Here is a 19,724-nt window from a genome sequence, read left to right on the forward strand (position 1 = left end):
CCCAGTCCCTCATCAGGTGACAGCAACAAATTTGTCATCTTAATATAGATGCCATCACTGCAGAGATGAATGTACGCAGGGCCTAATTCCCACGTGTAACGCTTGCAAAAAAAAAAAAAAAAAAAAAAAAACATGACATGAGGAGAGAGGAAGAGAAGCTTTGCCCTCCAACAGCAGAGCGGGTCGCCTGTATCTCCCACAGAGCGCCGTCGTAATCAGATTCCTGTCCTGCAGGTCTGGATGTGTCATTCACGAAGGGCCGAGTGTTGGAAAGGCGTCAGCGATGCTCTCGTTCCGGAGAGACAAAGCAAAGACGCAGTCAGAAAAGTCAGGTCGCAACTCATGGAAAAAAAAAAGATCTTAATAATGGAAAGCCTAAACTGGCTTTATGGAGACTTTTAAGCAAAATTTATTTTTTCATTACAAATCCATCCTTTGTTGTAATGCGAGACTGTGTTTTGGACTGGACCATCTTTTTTTTATTATGTATCAATTATTTTTTGACTTGTCATTGGACTTTCCAATACATTCTATCTATCTATCTATCTATCTATCTATCTATCTATCTATCTATCTATCTATCTATCTATCTATCTATCTATCTATCTATCTATCTATCTGTCTGTATTCTTCTGAAAGGTGAAAAATAACATATTTATTCTATAAAAAAGTAGTCCTGCATAATATTTTATGCTGAATACAAAAATTTAATTAAACATTGCTCGGTTATTTTGAACATTATTCAATAGACTACATGCTGGCAGGGGAGAGAGTGTCTTAAACGTATTAAAACATTAATCATAAGTAAGAATCACATCTATTTATCTATGCATATATATTAAAGTCCAATTTATTTTTTTATTTTAACTGTAGTGTATCTATATCTTTGAAACCTGTTGATATACATACATATATAAATATATACATGATGTCCAACTATTAATTCGAACACATTTAGATTCAAATTGAAAGCACTCTGTGGCTTGATTGAGTTACATTTCCTCCCCAAGGCCATTCCTCCATTACTCTCTTCTCTTGTCCATTTGCCAAACAATGCTTCATTCGTGTGTTGCATGTTGATGCCCTTATTTCATCTCTGTAGCTCCTGGCATTTGTTTTCACCTTAATTGAATCCAAGTGGTAATGATGCTGACTCTCATTATCCTCCCTTTCATCCTTACATACCTTTAGAGCTCTAGATCTGATGTTCAACATCAGTATATGGTCGCTCCATAAACAGAGCCAGCCATCTTGCCTTGTGTACAGTATGATCTTAATCTAAAGCTCTTAGTAGCTGTAGACTAAATCACCACGCTGGTATGGAACTCTAGATAGAGACAATTAGATAGAAGAACATAGATTTAAGACCCAAGTAATGGTCTTCTAGTTTATTGATGTTCTGTTGCAACAAATACATTTTCTCCAACTGACGGATAGATTATGGGTTTTATCTGAACATAAAACAACATAAAACTGTGATTTCTGTTGTGGTGAGAACTAAAAAGATAAATTTGGCTGGCATCGGTTGTATCGTCGTCATAAAACAGGAGCTTTTCGATGCATAAGCCAGTTTAGGCCTGACACTTTCCACCAGCTTTTGAGAAAAAAAAAAAGATTTTAAAAGTGTAAACGAGCTCAACGAGCAGTTGGCACGCAGCTCGTGAAAAGTGTGAATCTCGCAGGTGGGAGCAATCCGTAGGACAAATTATAACTTATGTTCAACAGTTGGAGGACGAGGACTATTTTGTGATTTTCTACAAATCATCCTGTAACAGCAAATGTCCCGGGAGACAACAATATGGTCTATTACGCACGCTCTAAAGCTGTCAATGTCAGTATCTCCTCCACCCACAATCCAACACTTTAGAAAACAGAGACAACGTTCACAGTGCGTAGGTTTCATTTTTGTCATCTTAACAGACTTGGAGGGACAATCTGTAATCCTCCGTGATGCTGCCAGTAGTATGGAACCTACACAAACAAAGATGCTTCTTTGTTGATTAGCTCAATAATGGCAGTGCGTCTGAAGTACTTGGCTGTAACCATTTCAGGCGCCTTTAAAATAAGCAAAGGGGGAAAATGCATCCTGGGGGACTCAGCAGGCTAATTTTCAGATTACATTCCTCTGCCGCTAACTATTAAACAATGCAAACATTCATCAAACCCATGTCAACGCATGCTGGCATGTATGTGTTCACCGCTGCCAAGGTGGAGTGGATCGGCGAGTCGCATGTGTACGACACAGTGTTGAAGGGCAGCGTCTGTAATGGCCCCCGGTGAGGGCTGAGATGATGGATATGGTCTGTCGCTGGGAGTGAACGCCGCGGGCCTGAGGCCACCGCGGGTCCACGCCGTTGCCTCCTTTGCCATCTGTCAGCACTGGGTGGGCACAAAGCCATGACTGGGGGCCCGGGGCGGCACACACCAGGACCACCTTCAACAACGCGCACATCACTTTAGGGACAAGGTGGGGAGGTCAGCAAGACAAGTGCTGCAGCGGAGAGAGCCATCCATCTACAAAACGCTGGTTTTACTCTGATCTAATGATTGTTTCACATGCAACCACTGAATTATTCACTCTGGTTTTTAATTTTCTTCAGGATATGCGGTGACACCAGGCCTTTTCATAACTGAATATATGAGGATAAATACAATAAAAGCAGAAAAAAAAAATCAATAGTGCATTTGTCAGTGAAGCAAGCCGTTTAATAGCCAATGGTCTTCTTTTCCCCCTCGAGCTTATAGCATCTCAATAGCATGGTGGTCAATCCCGTACATCTGCATTGCAGGGGAAATCTTATCCCGAGGATGTTTTCTTTCTGTGAATAATTGAAGGCATCACAACCTCACAGGGCACTAAACACTCCAGTCTACAAGAGAGTCAGGTCTCCTGAATGAGATGAGACTCATCCAACAAGCCGTCTCTCTGCTAACGTGGAACGTTTCCGTAGTAACCTCTCGGTTCGCTGCGACTGTGTGTGAATCAGTGAAGAGGTAGAAATGTGAATAAAAACGTACGTCTGGTTTTCAGATGAGTTGAGGAAATCGGTTCCATTTCTTTTCATTATGACGAGTTATTTCTTTTAAAGCACCAGTGTGAAGGATTTAGGGGGCTGTAGCGGCATACATTGAGTACTTATGAGGGCATAGTCATGTGACACTAAGAATTCTTGTGTTTTCGTAACATTAGAATGAGAATGTGTCATCCACTAAAGGAGGAAGTCAAAATAAAAAGACCATAAGGAAATGAGGAATAGTTTGATATTTATTTTGGTCCTTTGCAAAGCCACGATCTAATTCTAATAGGACATGTTGGGCTGAATTTCATTTACCATCAGGTTGCCGGCGGTCAAATTGCATTTGATTTACCTTAAACAGCCTGCAATCTTTCCTCCGTCTCTGACTTTCAACAAAAAGCAATAAAAACCATCTTTCATGAAATGCAGCAGTGAGAACGGTGTGTACTCTATCTAGCGATCACATGGCCGACACCGGCACAAACACAGATGGGTACGACTCCTAAAGCCATTAAAAATGAACAAACAGAGTCAACCTATGCTTTTTCACTCTGCAATAAAATGAGCATTAACTTTGAGCGTAACTGGCAGCTATTCTGTTTCTCTTGTTAAATGTTTGCATTTCTTCCATTTGTTCATGAGAAAAGTTTTGACAAACGCTTCAATCAAAAAACAACTAGTACTATCGTGAGCAGTCCGTGTGATTAATAATACTTTGGTAAAACTTAAATAAAATGGAAGGAAACGGACGACCGTCTCGGTGTTGGAGGAGAAAGACTAAAAAAAGAAGCTAATGTTGCACAATAAGAAAGGTGGTTGCTACCTGCCACTAGGGGGCCATCCAGAGGGTTCGTGAACATCAACAGTGAATCATACGTTTAACATTATGTAATGTAGAATATAAATATTTATGGAATAAACCTGTATAGATCTATATCAGTAGATGATACAATTTACCCATGTTCCCTAAAAAAAAAAACCCTGAACCTAAATTTGGCCGCTGCTCAAAGGTTTAACTAAAGTTAAGGGCACTCTGGGGAAAAATAAGTTATGCATTAGCCCATGCAAACTATTGGAAAGTGCCTAACAAGTACAATTACATTTCCCAGTAATGATTGGGGAGCAGTGGTACTCCACATTTCCAGTAAGTAGTGAGGCAGCACAACCAATTGCTCATTCGCTATATTTTATCTCTTCTTGAAGAAAGGAAAGTTTGGAGGAAGATTACGCCACTTCTCTATCTTTGGATTCAGGAGAGAATGGAGGCGCTGCCGGGTTTGACGGTACGGAGTCGGCAGCTGCCGGTGGATCCTCCGGGGCAGTGCCATGTCCCGAGGGACGCACCTGACTGGAGAACACCTGACTGGAGAGCCGGTCGACTGGCATCTCTTTTTGCTCACATTCTGTCAATCCGGAATCATTCAAAAGTAAATATGAGAGAAAATGTTACGCAGTCAAGATTAGCTTTTCAAAGCTAGTCAACTGTACATCTATATGAGTTTATATTCACTACCAACAGGTAGAACAGCTTGTTCTTCAGGGATTGTTCTTTCTTTGGATGATGATTTCAGATATTTGGTGGACTTATATTCAAATCTATCCTAAAGGTGCAATGTGAAGATATAACAGCAGATCTCAAAGGTCTAAAACTAAATGAAGACTCATATTATGCAGCAGAGTTAAAGAAGCTGTACTGCATGTGTTCAGAGCAGTGCTTAATACCCACGCTAAGTCTCCGGTCTGAGTATTGATGCATGCAGGATTAGTATTAAAGCTAGGCTGTGCAGACTTATTGCAGCCGTAGCTTGTAAAACAATAATCCCTGCTGGTATCAAGACAATCACAACAAGGTCTAAAGGTAGCAGCAGATACAATAAAGAGACATAGTGCGCGGATGATTATAAAAGAAAAGAAGCTGCAGACTGAGCACTTATTGGATACTAAGTTGCAGAAGATTCTTCACCACGAGATTACGGTGACACTAAGTTTATTATAGTGTGTCGGAGCCAGCCAGCGAGGAGGCTGCGCGCTGCACTGAAGGTGTAGCAGTGCAGCATGTCAAATCTTCGATTATCCCTGTGAATTATAGAGGCCAGGTTTCTGCCCCTCGTCTCAGGGCCCAAGACAAACAGAGCCACTACAAGCCAGTTCAGCCGGAACTGAACCATGTGCTGTGAGTGCAAATGAAAATGGCCCACGCAATGTGTTTTGAATGTTCCTCACTTCCCCTGAACGACCATTACGCCCACCTCACCCCGGGTTAATTCAGAAATAGAGAGGCCAATTGGCTATTTGGTGGTAATGATGTGACATAGTGGCCGTTCGTTCTCCCTAGGGACAGACGATAATCTGCATTTCTGGTATTTCAGCAACAAGCTCCAAAACAGAAATTGCACTCTGTGGGAAAAGAAAGTTATTAAAGAAAAATGGGAAATAAGAAATGTCAGATAAGGTAAAATATTATGTTATCTTTAATAACTACCGTACCATATTGGCAAGAGGGTGTTTCTAATATGTTTGAAAAAGTTAGAGTTTCATTTTTAATTATTTTGCCAGAACCATTAACAGATACAATATTAATATATCCAGTACTTTGGTTTGGGATCACATACATACAAACCAATGACAATCCCATGAATCTGAGTTTTATTTTGTGTTTAGTGCTGAATAGGAAATGTAAAAAACAAAAATGGTGAACCTAGTGAATGTTAGCTGCTGGGCATCAGCATGTAAGCATTGTAAATGCTCCAATCTCACAGAGGTGGTTTTATGGTATGTTTTTATAACCATATGCTTAGAAGAGGCAACATCAACTTATACTCCTTTTTTTTCTATAACATTTTCTAACATATAAAAAAGGGAGGAAATAAGCAATAAAAAGTCAAACTTCCATATTAAAAACTACTGAAAAAAATCATAATGGAGAAAAATGATGGCTTGAAAACGAACCGAAACAACTGTTGCAGTGAGTCAAGTGTCAAGTCATTGAATCGTTCCTAATTACATAGAAAACAGAACTAGCAATTAACGTCGTGTCAATATTAACAAAGCAGATAATAACTATAAATACTGACTGACTGATGAAAAACTTGGTAAATTCAATATCAACACACAGCGTTTTTCTCTTGGACGTGTCTGTCCTTGAGTCTCTCCATGATGCTTGAGCCAATACCAACTTTTAGAGGCTGTTCCTGCAAACAGCTCGGCTGCTGGATGGCAGCATCACACTCCGGCCGCTTGTGAGATTGATATACTGTATGTGTACTGGCCAGGGTTGATAATACAGAGCGGTGCAGGTGAGGATCCATCACTGTCAAGAGCTCTCAATGGCTCTTCCAGATAGCAGGCTTTCGACTCTTTTCTTCTTTTTTTTGCAGGGATGGTAACGGCTACATAGGCTGCTATCTCTTATCCTTGACTGGTGTTGATTAAGCATCATCTGGTGTTAAATGTTATCTTCCTACAGTTTCCTTCAACTGTCCATCAGCAATCCAAAAAAGCTGCAACACACACCCATGTATTTCACTGAAATGATATCCCGCACATGTGCTGTTAACTTTACATCCATGTCTTCCCAACATGTCATCAGCCCCCCTCCCCCTCCCTGGAAGCAGTCATTTTATCAACAAAAAAAAATACATATTGCAAGAAGAAATAGTGCAAACAAAGCATATTGGTAGACAAGAGAAACAAGTAGCACCTCCTAGTGCATGTTTGCAATAGCTGGTCTTTTGTTTGTGAATGCAAACACAAGTGCATTATGGTTTAATTGGATGTGACCAGGCACCGCTACAGGGAGCGGACAATTCATTAAGACATAACAGTCAGGCCCATGTAGTAAGCCATTTTCCCCACGGAGAGCAGGAAGCACACAGCAGGAAGAAAGTCACTCCAGACAATACGTGACTCTCAAAGAGTCAAGTGTAGAATCTCTTAAGTCAGGAAACCCAAAGATATGATCAAAATGAAGGGAACATCAAGGCCTGTGCCTATTTCCTCTGTAATCTGTATTTGAGTGGTTTGCACCTCCTGGAATGAATCCAGTATCCCTTAAGCAAAGGGGGAATTCTAATAACTATTACAATAACAATTCTGACTCATCAGTTGTTTCCCATGGTGCATTTCTTTGGTGATTACACCAGCGAGCTCTAAGATGATAATATTCTTTGTTAATAAAGCGTGAGTGGACACCCAGTGATTTGAGGAGAATGACATTAATGTAATGCTACCCATAAGCCAAGGCCCACAGTATTTAATAATAGCATAACCCCAGCTGAGCATTTAGAGAACTTTTTGATAGGGCACCTGAGAGGCCAGAGTCCCCCCCCCAGACCCTTCAACAGCATTACACTAATGATGATTAGCACTGACTCTACCCTCTAGGAGATAAGTGGACTACTGCAAGAAGACATACCCTCAATCTACAGAGCCAGTGTCACTGAATGATGTCATTGTGCTGGCATTTTGACCATGTGTGCACTACAAGACGGCTGCAAACTTATTTTCTTATTAAAGGCATCAACAGTTATCAGTTATCAGAGGCCAGGGATTACGTGTTCTCATAAGCAAACTGATTGCAAAGGTTATTGCATCAAGCTCTGTTTCATTTAGTATCCTCTCATCGTTGCAATCCTGTAGACAGCAGTCAGCAGACAATCTCTTAAAGAGACAGTGAAGCCTGAAATACATTTCCCTACATTTCTGTTGGCTTATCTCTGGTTTTCCGTCAAACATATGCAAATAACCAAACATCCCTTTATTTTCTCTATCTATAAAAGCTCCAGCACTCAGTGGCATTCACATATGCATCACATGTTTTGAGGGTGCAGCGAGTTAACCATGCCCTTCATGGAAAACTGCACTTGAACATTAGCTCGCGGGTTTTAGCTAGCAATATCAGGGGTGTATATTCACAAGAGCAACGCATTGTTGATGGATGCCAACAATCTTCTACAGCTCTGTGGATTCAAAAAGCTAAAAGTGAAGGATTTGATCCAATTCCTCTTGGAATTTGGCAAATCCACATAAGTGGTGAAGTTGAGGAGTCTCCTGTGCCTCCTGAAGGAAATGTGTAGAAAACGTGTGGTCCACTGACATAAAAAAAATATGATTATAGGCACTTTAAATGTTGATATTGGAAGTAATAGGCACTTGCAATAAGTGAGTTTGACTGGATTTATGCGTGTCTAGTAACACCAAAGTGCCTTGACAATTACCTCTCATTGTTAGCAAAGGCCTTTAAAAGGTCTCAGATGTATTTTTCTTATTATTTTGGATCCAATTGCCGTCATTACCGGCCCCTTCTCCAATTTTCTGGAGCACCACTTTTACCGAGCTTCGACGGTTACAGTGTGTTACTGCCACTGCCAGTGTTAGTGTTGGCCGTCTGCACCGGGGGAACCGGCCGTATTAAAAATGTACACGTCCCAGTAATGTGAGGCTCTCAGGACATAAAAGCTTTCACTGAACTGCGTTCGCCATCAGAGTGGAGACAGAACAGCTGGACAATGATTAAAACGCTGACTATTCAAGGGTAAGAACAGTGAATGCACCGTCTCTTTTTACCAAGGCCAGACACGGCGTCTTTCTAAGTGTAGTGTCCTGAGACGGCGATGTCCTACCGCTAGTGCTCTCCATGGGAAGGTCGTCAGGTTGAATCAGGCTGAATGCATTGACATCTCCCAATGCACACGTTCCTGCATGCCTCATTCATCTCCCCACCTACATCACGGAGCATCTCTCTAATCCGATGACCTTTCTTTCTGTATGAATGCATTAGATAACAGCTAAACCAACAGTTAGCCTTGACTATTCTCCTCTTTCCAAGCCCTTATACGCCACTTTAAAGGTGAGCTTGCAACATCATTTTACAGTACAATATCTGTGAATGAATTTCGCCAAAAGTCATTACAGTATTGCCATTAACCTGCCCTGAAGCCTCGCTGATACAAAACCCACATTTAAAGCAATAGGCACAAGTAGATTCCCCACAAACAGGATCTGGTATATGAGCTGAACACATGATTGCAACAAGGTAAACTGTTATTGATTAAACTATTCAATCGGCATCTGCTTAGCATTAATGTCAGATATCCAAACATCGAACTGTATCTAAAGCAGAAAATGTGCTGTGTGCATATCTCTGTAATACACTGCATTTTTAAATTGTCATTAATATCAATTTACTTCCCTCCATGAAAAGGCCCGTAAAAAAACTAGGCATCCATCTTATCAAGCCTGTTCCTTTCTGCCAATCTTTTTTGTCTCCTTGGTGGCAATTTATAACACCGCATGGCGCTGGGATATAATTACACTCTATTGTGTGATATTTCGCCTGCATTACATGCTCCTGCAACGGTTCAGGAACCATGCTGAGTCTGAGAGAAAACCATTTCGCCGGATCAATATTTATGATTGTATTATTTGTCAGCATCTTATACAACCGGTTGGAATGCTGGGAGAGAGGGGGGGGGGGGGGGTCCGAGGACGGCCACTGATGTGGGGTCTTTACTGAAGTCCAGTTGAAAACTAAGTGTAAACTATCTGTGGGAGTTTGTCATTTCATAATGTGAGCCGGAGCTCAAACAGCCCTCTAAATTGAAAGAAACACTTGACATTTTGCTTTGAATAGAGTTGATCTTTCTAAAAAAGCTCCATATAAAAGCTTAAGGTTGACTTAAAAAAAATACATCGACATTCCAGCCTTTTTTATGCTTTCATTTTATCCAGAAGCAATCATTTGAAAAATAAACATTTCAATGGTTTTACTTTTGAACAATGGAACTTATCAACACTTAGAAGGCACTGAAAAGTTTTTTTCCCCTCAAGTCCTTGATACAGCCTGAGACATGTGTGCATTCACGTTTGTCTCAGTGAAACTGTGAAGGGAGGGAAAAAGGAATTCAAATGAAATGATTTTGATTGTGTGTATAATTCTCCCCTCCTGAGATGTTTTAATATCCCTTTATCCAATCTGCTTAATCCGAAATGAGTTAAATCCAAAATGATTTTAAACTATATTTATGAAAGCTGATTAAGCCCTGATTAAAGGGTCATTTAAGTGTACGACTATGCTTGATTTCAGCTATTATGTATGCTTTCCCTACAAATGACTCACTGAATATTGGAAATTCTGACACACATTTTAACTTTGCATGTGTTCTTTCTGCACGAAAACGTCTCAGCATCGTCTTCGCAGCTTCGTCTCCGGAACATTTAAAGCGTGTTTCGTATCAATGAGGTTGCGTTTTGATTTGTTTGTACAGGCTGGAAACGTCCCGCGGGCCCCGAAGCGTCTGGTTTTGTTTTGTACCAACAACACATGGCACAGCAGCCTACATTCTGACTATTCTCTTTGTTGTGATAGAAAACACAGAAACCATTTTTTTCCCCTTTGTGACCTAAATGAGTCAATATCATCTTCTGTGCAGTAATCAGGTATTCCTAGATCGTAATGAAGATCTGTCAGCATGTTTGTGTAAGCTCATTTCCCAGTAGAAACAACGTAAATCTCTTAAATTCACATTTTGAAAAACGGAATTAGTTAGTTACACTAATTCTTTTTAGGAAGTCGATTCATACACATACATTTCTAAATGGCATAATAGTCATTATTTATAGTGTTTTCTGTTCCTTGGAAGTATGATGGGCCGGCCGTATCGTGTGATCGGGCATACGTTTTGTGTTGCTCACACATTGTGACATCGGGGAAGTAATATGCTCCTGCAGACGCCTCGCCGCTCATACAGGACAGATAAAGATGATGTAGGACCCCTGTGATGGTTATCACTCTAATACACACCGGCACACGGTGGCACATGGGATTGCACGGGGGAGGAACGCTCTACAGCGAGGTCTGTGGTGCTGCTCCCAGTGGTGAAACAATGCACTTATTTTCCTTCGGTTTCTAGGTCAGAAGACTCGAGGAGAAGACAGACTCGGCACAGTTAAGTGAGGCGAACGCTCGACTATTTGAGAGCATAATGACTGAATGTATCGCATTAATCCGGCATGTGCTTAACGCCACGCTGTGCATTGTGAGTATTTCAAACGCGGATCAAGTTGAGACAATAATGAAATGAGTGAAAGACACTTAGAAAAGCCATTTAAAGCGGATCTTACCTGCTGAGGCTCTCGCGGCGTCGTCTGTTTGACTCGCCTGCTGGACGCCGTGGTGGTGGTGATCTCCATGATGGACGTGGACGTCTCGGAGCGATTGGCCGTGGTGCTCGACTGCGGGGTGATGGAGGAGGGCGACTCCCCCACGAGCCGCACGCTGCCCGTGATTTTAATGTTGGCATCCCCCTCCGCGGCCATGTTGAACACCTTCAAGCCATTATAGTAGAGGCCCGAAAGCTGGCCCTGAAACGATCGACTCCGGTCTTTCTCCACGGCCCCGATCTGTATAGTGGTTTGGCTGTTGAAGATCGTAAGCTGCCGCCCTGTGGGAAAACAATGTTACATATATACAAGAATGTTGGACTGTGGACTCAGCCACTTTTACTGAACAGGAACAAAAAACATAACAGAAAGACAGATTATTTGCCCAGTGGCTAATGAGACCAATAAATTACAGGATGTAGAGGCAAAACCTTGTAATTTATTGCAGAAAATATGATGAGATGTCAATAAAAAGAAAGTAAAAAGAAAGTAAAATAAAAACACAGGATTTGGAAAATCAATGCAGCTTTGCTAAAAGGGCAGACTAACCTAAACTACCACTTAAATCAGAAGTAATAAGGTTATTGGAAGGCAATAGATTTAACAGCCTGTTGAAGAAATATAAAATAGCTATAGAATTTTATTTGCAGCAAATTGCCTGGGAATTAAGGTAATGTGTCTGTAATGATATATTTCTTTATGCCTTTCCTATGCTATCTTGCACCTTTCCTTCGAACCTGATGATAACGTGATGGTGAGATTCACACGGCAACCATGAAAGAAAAATAAAATGATCTCAAATAGCTACAGGCTGTGAGAATTGGACTTTTCTTGAGCGCAATCTCACAGGAAGCAGGACACACATCAGGAAATGTGAAACTATTCATCCTTTTTAGCAAAAGCAACCAAGGGAAATTAACTCAGGACGGATATGGACTCATGGAAAACCTAAAAATATTTTATGACAGCACTTTCATAAAGGCGAAAACAGAAAACAAACAAACAGAACATAAAAATGATAGGGCTCATTTCACATTGAAAGTGAAAAATAAGAATTGGGTATCGAACTATAAAAAACAAAGCATGCACTCAGTTTGTTTTATATTACAGTTCCTTGATCTAATGCCCTATACATATTTACAATGTCTGTTAAAGGGACTCAGAATTCTGAAGCCAATTCATATTGCTCTCTATTTATCATTGCTAACAGTTTAGTCAGAACAGATCAAATGACACCAAGTACTGTACTGTACTTTATATCGTTCAAAAGTGTTTCAAATAACACTTCTAATGAATGACTAAACAAGAACGTTTAAATGTATCATTTAGATGTTTACAGCAAAATGCTAGAGTAATTTATAGACATTTTAACATTCTGATATTACTTCAGTAAGTGGATTTAAATTCATATTTACAGTCCCTTTAACCTTAAGTTGACAATAAACACGTATTAAAACAGCTGACATCTATAAAATAAATACATTATTATGAAAAGTATGAAACACTACAAACTAAATTTAACTGTTCAAATCATTTTATGTTTAACGTTTTACTGAACATTTATTTTTTAAGGTTTATTATTTACAAAATATTGCTACAACTGGTTATGATCAAATTATTTTATTTGAAATTTTAATCAGTGATTTTACCTTTGTCGAGTAGCCATTCGTCAACTACTCGACCAAGTCGGAATGGGATTCGCTGTCTAGCAATCGCCAGGCGTTCGTTATCATTGTTGCCTTTAAAGTTTAAAGAGACATTTCAGTGGTTACAATCTGTAGGGTCAAAGGTTAAAGGTTCATACTTAATGCTGAAGCTGTACAACTGCAAACCGTTTTTTTAATATATTTAAAAAAGTTTTGAATATTTAAAAAAAACAATATTTACTGAAACATTTTATTTTATTTTAGCCAACAAATTAGGCCTATATTAATTGAAAATAAGTGGACCAGCACGCAAATGTTTCATCTAGGTTAAAAGACCTATGTTATCAACCAACCCACATCACATATTTATACACTTCCATTACAAAATCTTTACTCACAAATTCCCATCCCCGTTGTCTTTTTAACTGGCTTTTAAACTGGTTATATCCATCCTCAAAAATAACATCATTTAAATTTATTGTTGAATGGTTTAAAGGACAATTTAACTTTAACATATTACAAATGCCCACCCCATTTATACATAGCCTAATTGACAAGAAATACTCATTAACAGTATACATTCAGAGTATCTGGTCAGAGAGAAATCAGAAGACAATGTCAAAGGAGGCACATACACAGTCAAATCTTCAATAAGACGGCTTTGACAAAAGTTATGAGTCAAAAGGAAGGAAATCCAAATATGGCAAATTTTACTGACATCTGGGTCAATGGAAAAACGGTTTTCCGACGAAAAAGAGCCGAAGTCAGGAGACAGAAGGAGCTCCTACAGAAAAACTCCACTCTGAGATTGGAGGGGCACTTCGGCATTAATGAGGGCAAACTCTGCATCACCCTTTTGTCAAGGCCAATAACCTCTCCAGAACAGAAGACTTTCAGCAAAGTGGCACTGTCTCACAGAGCTTTCCCCCCGGTATTGTCTGCAGAGATTGAATTCAGTCAGCTCCATTCTTCCGGCAGATTGACAATGTTTGTCCCATCAACTATATTAATTCAGTTCTGGCAGATAAAAGATCCGGTCGCTCACAATGATTCGGCGGAGAATAGCTTGGGAGGGGAAAGAGTCTTGTAGACATGAAGGGAAAAGAAGGTAACTTTGTAACAGATGCACAGTTTGGTCTGATGAAAGGTCTTAGAGGTAAGAAGACGCATAAAAAAAGAAGACATTTTTTAATCGCATCAGCTTGAATTACTGTAGGGGATCAGCTACCAGAAAAGGGTTTAAAGCTTGTCTACACAGCTAAAGGAATTTGGCTGCGGTTGATTGTGCCCGGTTGGAGCACAAAGGCTTGTGAAGGAGATTTAGTGGAAACACTTCTCCCTCAACATCGACGCAGACGGATACATTCAGAATTACACAGAAAAGAAAGTCACACAGGGACACTGTGTATATTATTTGATTTGGATCTCGGAATGTTATTTAGCGAGACACATTTCTGAAGCATGGCCCAGGTTATCTGATGCGACGCCGCGCATTCGGGACACGTACTGAACCTATTTTTCCACATTTCTATACTTAATCAGGCCACTTTAAATGGAGCACCTTGCTCGATGCTCATGAGAGTGCAACGCAAAACTCAGCGTTTAAAAGAAACCTCCACACGGAAGTCGTCCTCAACACAAATTTGTCCAGAGGTTTTTGAAATGACATGTAAATGTACTTCCTCTCAGTCTGACAACGACGAGGTTGGTGGTGTTCTGTGCATTCTCATCAAATCCCAAGAAGAGACAGGAAAATAACAGTGTGTTTGTCTTCCACACGAGTCTGAAGACTTAATGATTTCCTCACAAAGTTGGGCACTGTGGGTTTTTAGCAAACATCACTCAAACATGACAAAAAAGTGCATTCATTGGGGCCTATTTTCATCTGCAGATTAATACAGTGAGTGCTTTAGTGAGTATTTACGCCGGCGTCTGTGGGATCGATTAAAATAAGTCAATTAAACCGCGGAGCAGTACAGTTCATGGTAATGGAGGAACGTGTCAGCCGGTGCAACGGTGTAGCTGATTGACGCGTCTTTAATCGTTTCCACACAACAACTGAGCTCCGCGGCCTCCAAGTGTAAATCACAAACAGGCTGTGGATCCTCGTCGGTACAATTCATTGCTGGTTCTTGCTCATTTCCTGGGATTTGTTAACAAGAAGAACAATCAGCAGTTCAGCAAACCAAAAACTTCTACGGTTGCGCAAACGTAGAATTACTGAAAATGATATTTAATGTATTCCTTGGCTCGAAAGTCACTAAGCTTCCTCCAGGTAGGTGGATGTGAAACACACGAGCCTCCAGTTGCTTTCAGCTTATGTAACGTCTAGCGTACTGCCTGCTGCTGAACACACACTGCGTTTCCCTTTCTGCAAAGCTCCAGGAGCTCTGCACCACCTAATTCTCCTCAGCACCGCGCGGGAAGTATCGCACGCAAACAAATGAATACACAAAACAAGCGCACGCACAGCTGTACTTGTTTATATTTGGAATATGTTGAATGAATAATCCATTAATTGGTGTTGTCGTGGAGCTTTCGTGGGCTTTGTTAATTCCCGTCACCTCCGTTCGTCAGTCACGGGGTGTTAGTTCTGTCACCTCCCTGTTTCCTGCTGCTGTGGAGAGGTCAGCATCCGACTGGGCTCTGGAGAACAGTTAGCCTACAGCTGTTGGGAGGACGGCGAGGACGACGAAGAAGCACTTTCCCTCATTTATTCATTTTGAATTCATGTGGATTTCATCACGCGCATGCTTGCTTGGTTCCTTGACAGCCTGGATGTATCTTCATCTTTTGCATTTCTCTACATGCTGCTATCAACATGACAATTTGAACCACCAAGAGAAAGACAAACGGACAGGTGCACACACACAGCGAACACACGCTTTTCCTCGCACGGGGCGCAGCGGTGCCCAAATCCTCCACGTTTGTGCAAAACCATGCTCCGTTTTCAAAGGCGGCGGCGCTTTATCCGCTCGGCTCTGCACCCCTCGGTACGCCGAGTCTATCGCTAAGTCTATGCTTACGCCGAGGTTAATTAAGTGTGGATATAATCAAGGTCTGATCGTGTATTGATCCCCACTGTGGGACACAGGAGTGTTAAACAATGCTATCCCCTGGGCTTTGATGCAGCGGCGGAGCCCATTCATCCTGCCCGCAGGCGGAGCCTGTGACTGCTGCTGAGTGGTGATTTGGTGTGGTGCGGGACGGCCGGGCTTATCTCCTCCGCCAGACAGCAGCGATTCGGCTGAGCCGTCCCAACTGACCCGCTTTGCCCTCACTCACTTGTTTTCTTTTTTGTTAATAAAGTGGTCAGATAAGGTGGGGGCTTTATCTCATTACAAGCCCTTGGACACTCGCCACAATAAATGAACAAATATGCAAATGCTTCCTCTGTTCATGGAGCCGGGAGAATTAAAGGAGGAGGAACCTACACAAATCTCACTATTATTTTTATGATTCCGTTCCCCTTTTTTCCCCCTCTACTCTGGCTGTGGCAGCCATTGCACCATTTTTTTTTAATGCATGCTCAGTGATGACTGCTCGCACAATAGACTGAATAGGCTCATGTATAGAAGAGAGATGAAACCAGAGCAGATAGGACAGAGCCCTGTTGGATGAAGCAAACCCTCCTCTACCCTGATATCCTGAAAATCAGACTCCACACCGCAAGGTGGAAAAAGCAGGACAGAGGGCGCCGTCGACGGCGGGGGATGGACAGATAGGGTAGAAAGGACAGAAAAAGACAGAAATGAGAGCTGAGGGGAATGAAGGGAGAGACAGAGAGCTCTGTAAGTGCACCACGCTCTGATAACAGTAAAAGAATAAGGCCGGGGACTTCTCCATTATCTATGTTCATTGGGTGCTCTGATAGGATGCTGCCCTGCAGCCTGCGGGCCTTGCAGCGCCATTGTGATGGTATTACTTCCATGGCCAAGACTCGGGGAAGAGAGGCCGAGTTTTTTGTTCCTGCCCAGCCTTTTGTGTGTGGCACGGCACGAAAGCAGGGCGAGATTAAAGGAAAAGGGGACCTAGCTACAACAAATACGAGGCTAGATATGTGTTTTGCATTTTAGATTCTAATAATCGTGCTAAAGACTTTTAATGGCCCATAAGTATACAGCGGTACGAGACTCTTTTTAATGAGATTACGATGGCACCAATGCAGGCCCCGGTGAAGCAATTATTTCCTCGCTTTGAGAACGATCGCTCCCTCCCATATAATCTCCTCCTCTCCGTCATTCTCACTCTCCAGCCATCATTTTTATCTTTGCTGTCTCCTGTTATTATAATCGCTGTTGTTCTGTGAGTGGCCTAAGAGTGGCTGAGGGCTGCTATTATGAGTGCGTTAGAGGCAAACATGGATACTAATCAAACTACAGGCGAGCTGAGAGAATAATGGCTCTGTGTGCTGGGGGTGAGAGGAGGAACTGCGCAGTAATTGTGATTGGATGTAATTAGTCTGCAACGGGCCTAATAAGGTAGCTGGACTTGGCGTTGTCACTGATGCATGATTGGTGGTGATGAGATTGGTCACTTTCCTCCCGCGGCAAATGTAACTCAGCATTTATCATACGAGGGATTTATCCTACATCATTATCTCGCTCCCTAAATCTCACAACACATTGACCAAGATTTCAAAACACAGAGATTTTTGCGCCCTCACAATATGTTAATCACGAGTATTCAAATATACTGCAGTGCTTTTTCATTGCCATGCAATGGATCGCCCAATTAATTATTAACCTTAAAAGCTACTTCATGTAAGTGATTTTACTGATAACAAAGTGGTTAATTTTCTATTGAGCCGAAGCGAAGCCCATCAGATTTCCCTCTGCAGTATTAAACGCTTCAATAAGTGACACTTAAAATCCCATCGACGACAGGCTCGCACCTTTGTGTATAAACTAAAAGTGGCGTGCACCAACTTCCTATCTAGGCTACGCGCGGCACATTTGCAAGTATTATTGGCGTCCCGGGGACCGGGGGTATTTGTTGTTTGAAGATTGAGATCGCAGCATCCAGACGTTTAACCCCGCTGTGCATTCTGCCATGTCCACAACATGTCAAAAGCCATTAGCGTCCCTTTTCCACCTGAGGCGAGCAGCGGGGATTGAGTCCATGTCATAAAAACCTTCTTTCATTTGGATGAATGCACTGGTCATTGCTAAAAAGGTCAGCAAACATTATGCAAAAAGGGGGACAGACAGGTTGTCTCCCGTTTTGTCCTGCTGCCCGGTCGTTATTATGCACGCTCACAGTCTAACACATGTTTGGGGATTTGGGGGGCTGCAGGTCTTTCCTCTCGTGGACTGAGCATTACCACACAGTCACACTCCTTTAGAACTCTATAGGTTTTGTCAAAGCCTTTAAGCAGTTAAAAAGTGAACAGTTTCAACACAAGCAGAGAGCCATCATACTACTAACATCTTGACATTCTACAGAAACATACCAGTGTTGCTGAGTTGTTTTCCATTCCGACAGCAGATTACCTCATTTTTTCCCCACTAAAATAAATCTCAACTTTCCGGAGACAAAGTTTCACCTTTCCACTACAGTAAAAAAAATAGAGTGCCAGTGCAAATATTCCTGTCATATAAACTAGAACATATAACATATATTCTACTTTTTTCAATTACTAAATAGTCATTACACAGGCCAGTAATAAGGGAATTAATCTCCTTTAGTCATGTAAAGGAAAGTGCTACATGAATGAAAATAATAAGAATTAGTAGTACTGATTACAAAGAAAATAATTACAGCTTCATTTCTGTCCACGAGTAATTGTGGTGTCTGCAGTGAAAATGAATCACGTGTAAGTGCACCATCAGTGGTAAACGTATCCGATCATCCGGCATCTAATTTTGAGTGAGCAACAGATTAAATCGGGCATTCATTTCGTTTGACCGTCTTATTACATGTCTGTCTGTCCCGTTTCCTTCATTCAATCAATCTTTCCGTATTGGCAGAGGAATAAATATTGCACTGGCACACAATTACCTGCCACGGTAAAAGTGGTAATTTGTCTATAAACAGCCTATTGATTGGCTGTATTGTGAGCATAAACTGTAGGTGGATTGTTTATGTATATGGGGAATATAATGCAGATGTGCAGACAGGGTGGGTGGTTGACCTTTAATACGGCTTGTATTTGAGACTATGGGAGCGCTTGAGTGCAATCCATTTACATCGAGCGGGGTTGTTTGACAGCAATGTACAGCGATCATCATCGACATGAGAAAAAAACTCAACAACACTTGTATAATCGGTAACGGCTGCTGGAAACAGAAAAATAAAAAGCAATTAAAGCACATGCCAAGTCAACTAAAAACACCCTAACAGACGAGGCTTCACTAGTTGTAGCTGCTTAATCATAAACACGTAATTAAAGGCAGAGTGGGTGACTCACCTGTGGGGTAGCGCTCAATGACTGGCAGGTCATCCACCTGCAGAGTGGCATTACCCCCACTCCTCGTAAACTTCACTATATGGTACTTTCCGTCATTTACAAACTTTGACGTCTCCTCTATATTAATGTCATCTGTTCCGACATTAAACACAACGGCGATGTTTCCTTTTTCCTGAAAAAGACAAGAACAGAGGAAAGAAAAGCTTTTAGTGACATCAAACAATGCTGTTTTAGTGTGCTCAGTGTTGCTAAGGGACTGAAGGGAAATAATGGATTCCTTTGGCTGATTTTTGGGACAGCGGAGGAGGCTCCTCAGTGATTGAGGGTTATTTCTTGAGCACGTCATTAGGCATAATCCTATAGCAGGTGCAAACTTCACTTCATTCTGCATCGTGACAAAGCAGAATGGCTTTTAGGTAAAATGTCTCAGAACTGGTGATGTGTCATATCAAGTGCCAGTGATATCTCTTAGTCCCATAAAGAACAGCTGGA

The 19,724-nt window shown here is 41.4% G+C and overlaps 1 protein-coding gene across 15 annotated transcripts in view; it reads right to left on the bottom strand.

Annotated features, from left to right (window-relative positions):
• LOC311021393 (neurexin-1a) overlaps positions 1-19,724 on the bottom strand; it is a 236,604-nt gene that overhangs the window by 23,191 nt on the left and 193,689 nt on the right. For 10 of the 15 annotated variants that reach the window (XM_084021934.1, XM_084021937.1, XM_084021932.1 and 7 more), the window contains 3 exons: positions 19,233-19,404; positions 12,827-12,916; positions 11,139-11,458 (listed from right to left, as the gene is read on the bottom strand). In XM_084021934.1, coding sequence (XP_083878060.1) covers positions 11,139-11,458; positions 12,827-12,916; positions 19,233-19,404 — 582 coding nt within the window. The remainder of the gene's footprint in view (positions 1-11,138; positions 11,459-12,826; positions 12,917-19,232; positions 19,405-19,724) is intronic. The other 5 variants (XM_084021926.1, XM_084021938.1, XM_084021925.1 and 2 more) reach the window with 1 other exon arrangement.

This window comes from Eutrigla gurnardus, assembly GCF_963514095.1.
Source record: "Eutrigla gurnardus genome assembly, chromosome: 11".
NCBI classification, from domain to species: domain Eukaryota; kingdom Metazoa; phylum Chordata; class Actinopteri; order Perciformes; family Triglidae; genus Eutrigla; species Eutrigla gurnardus.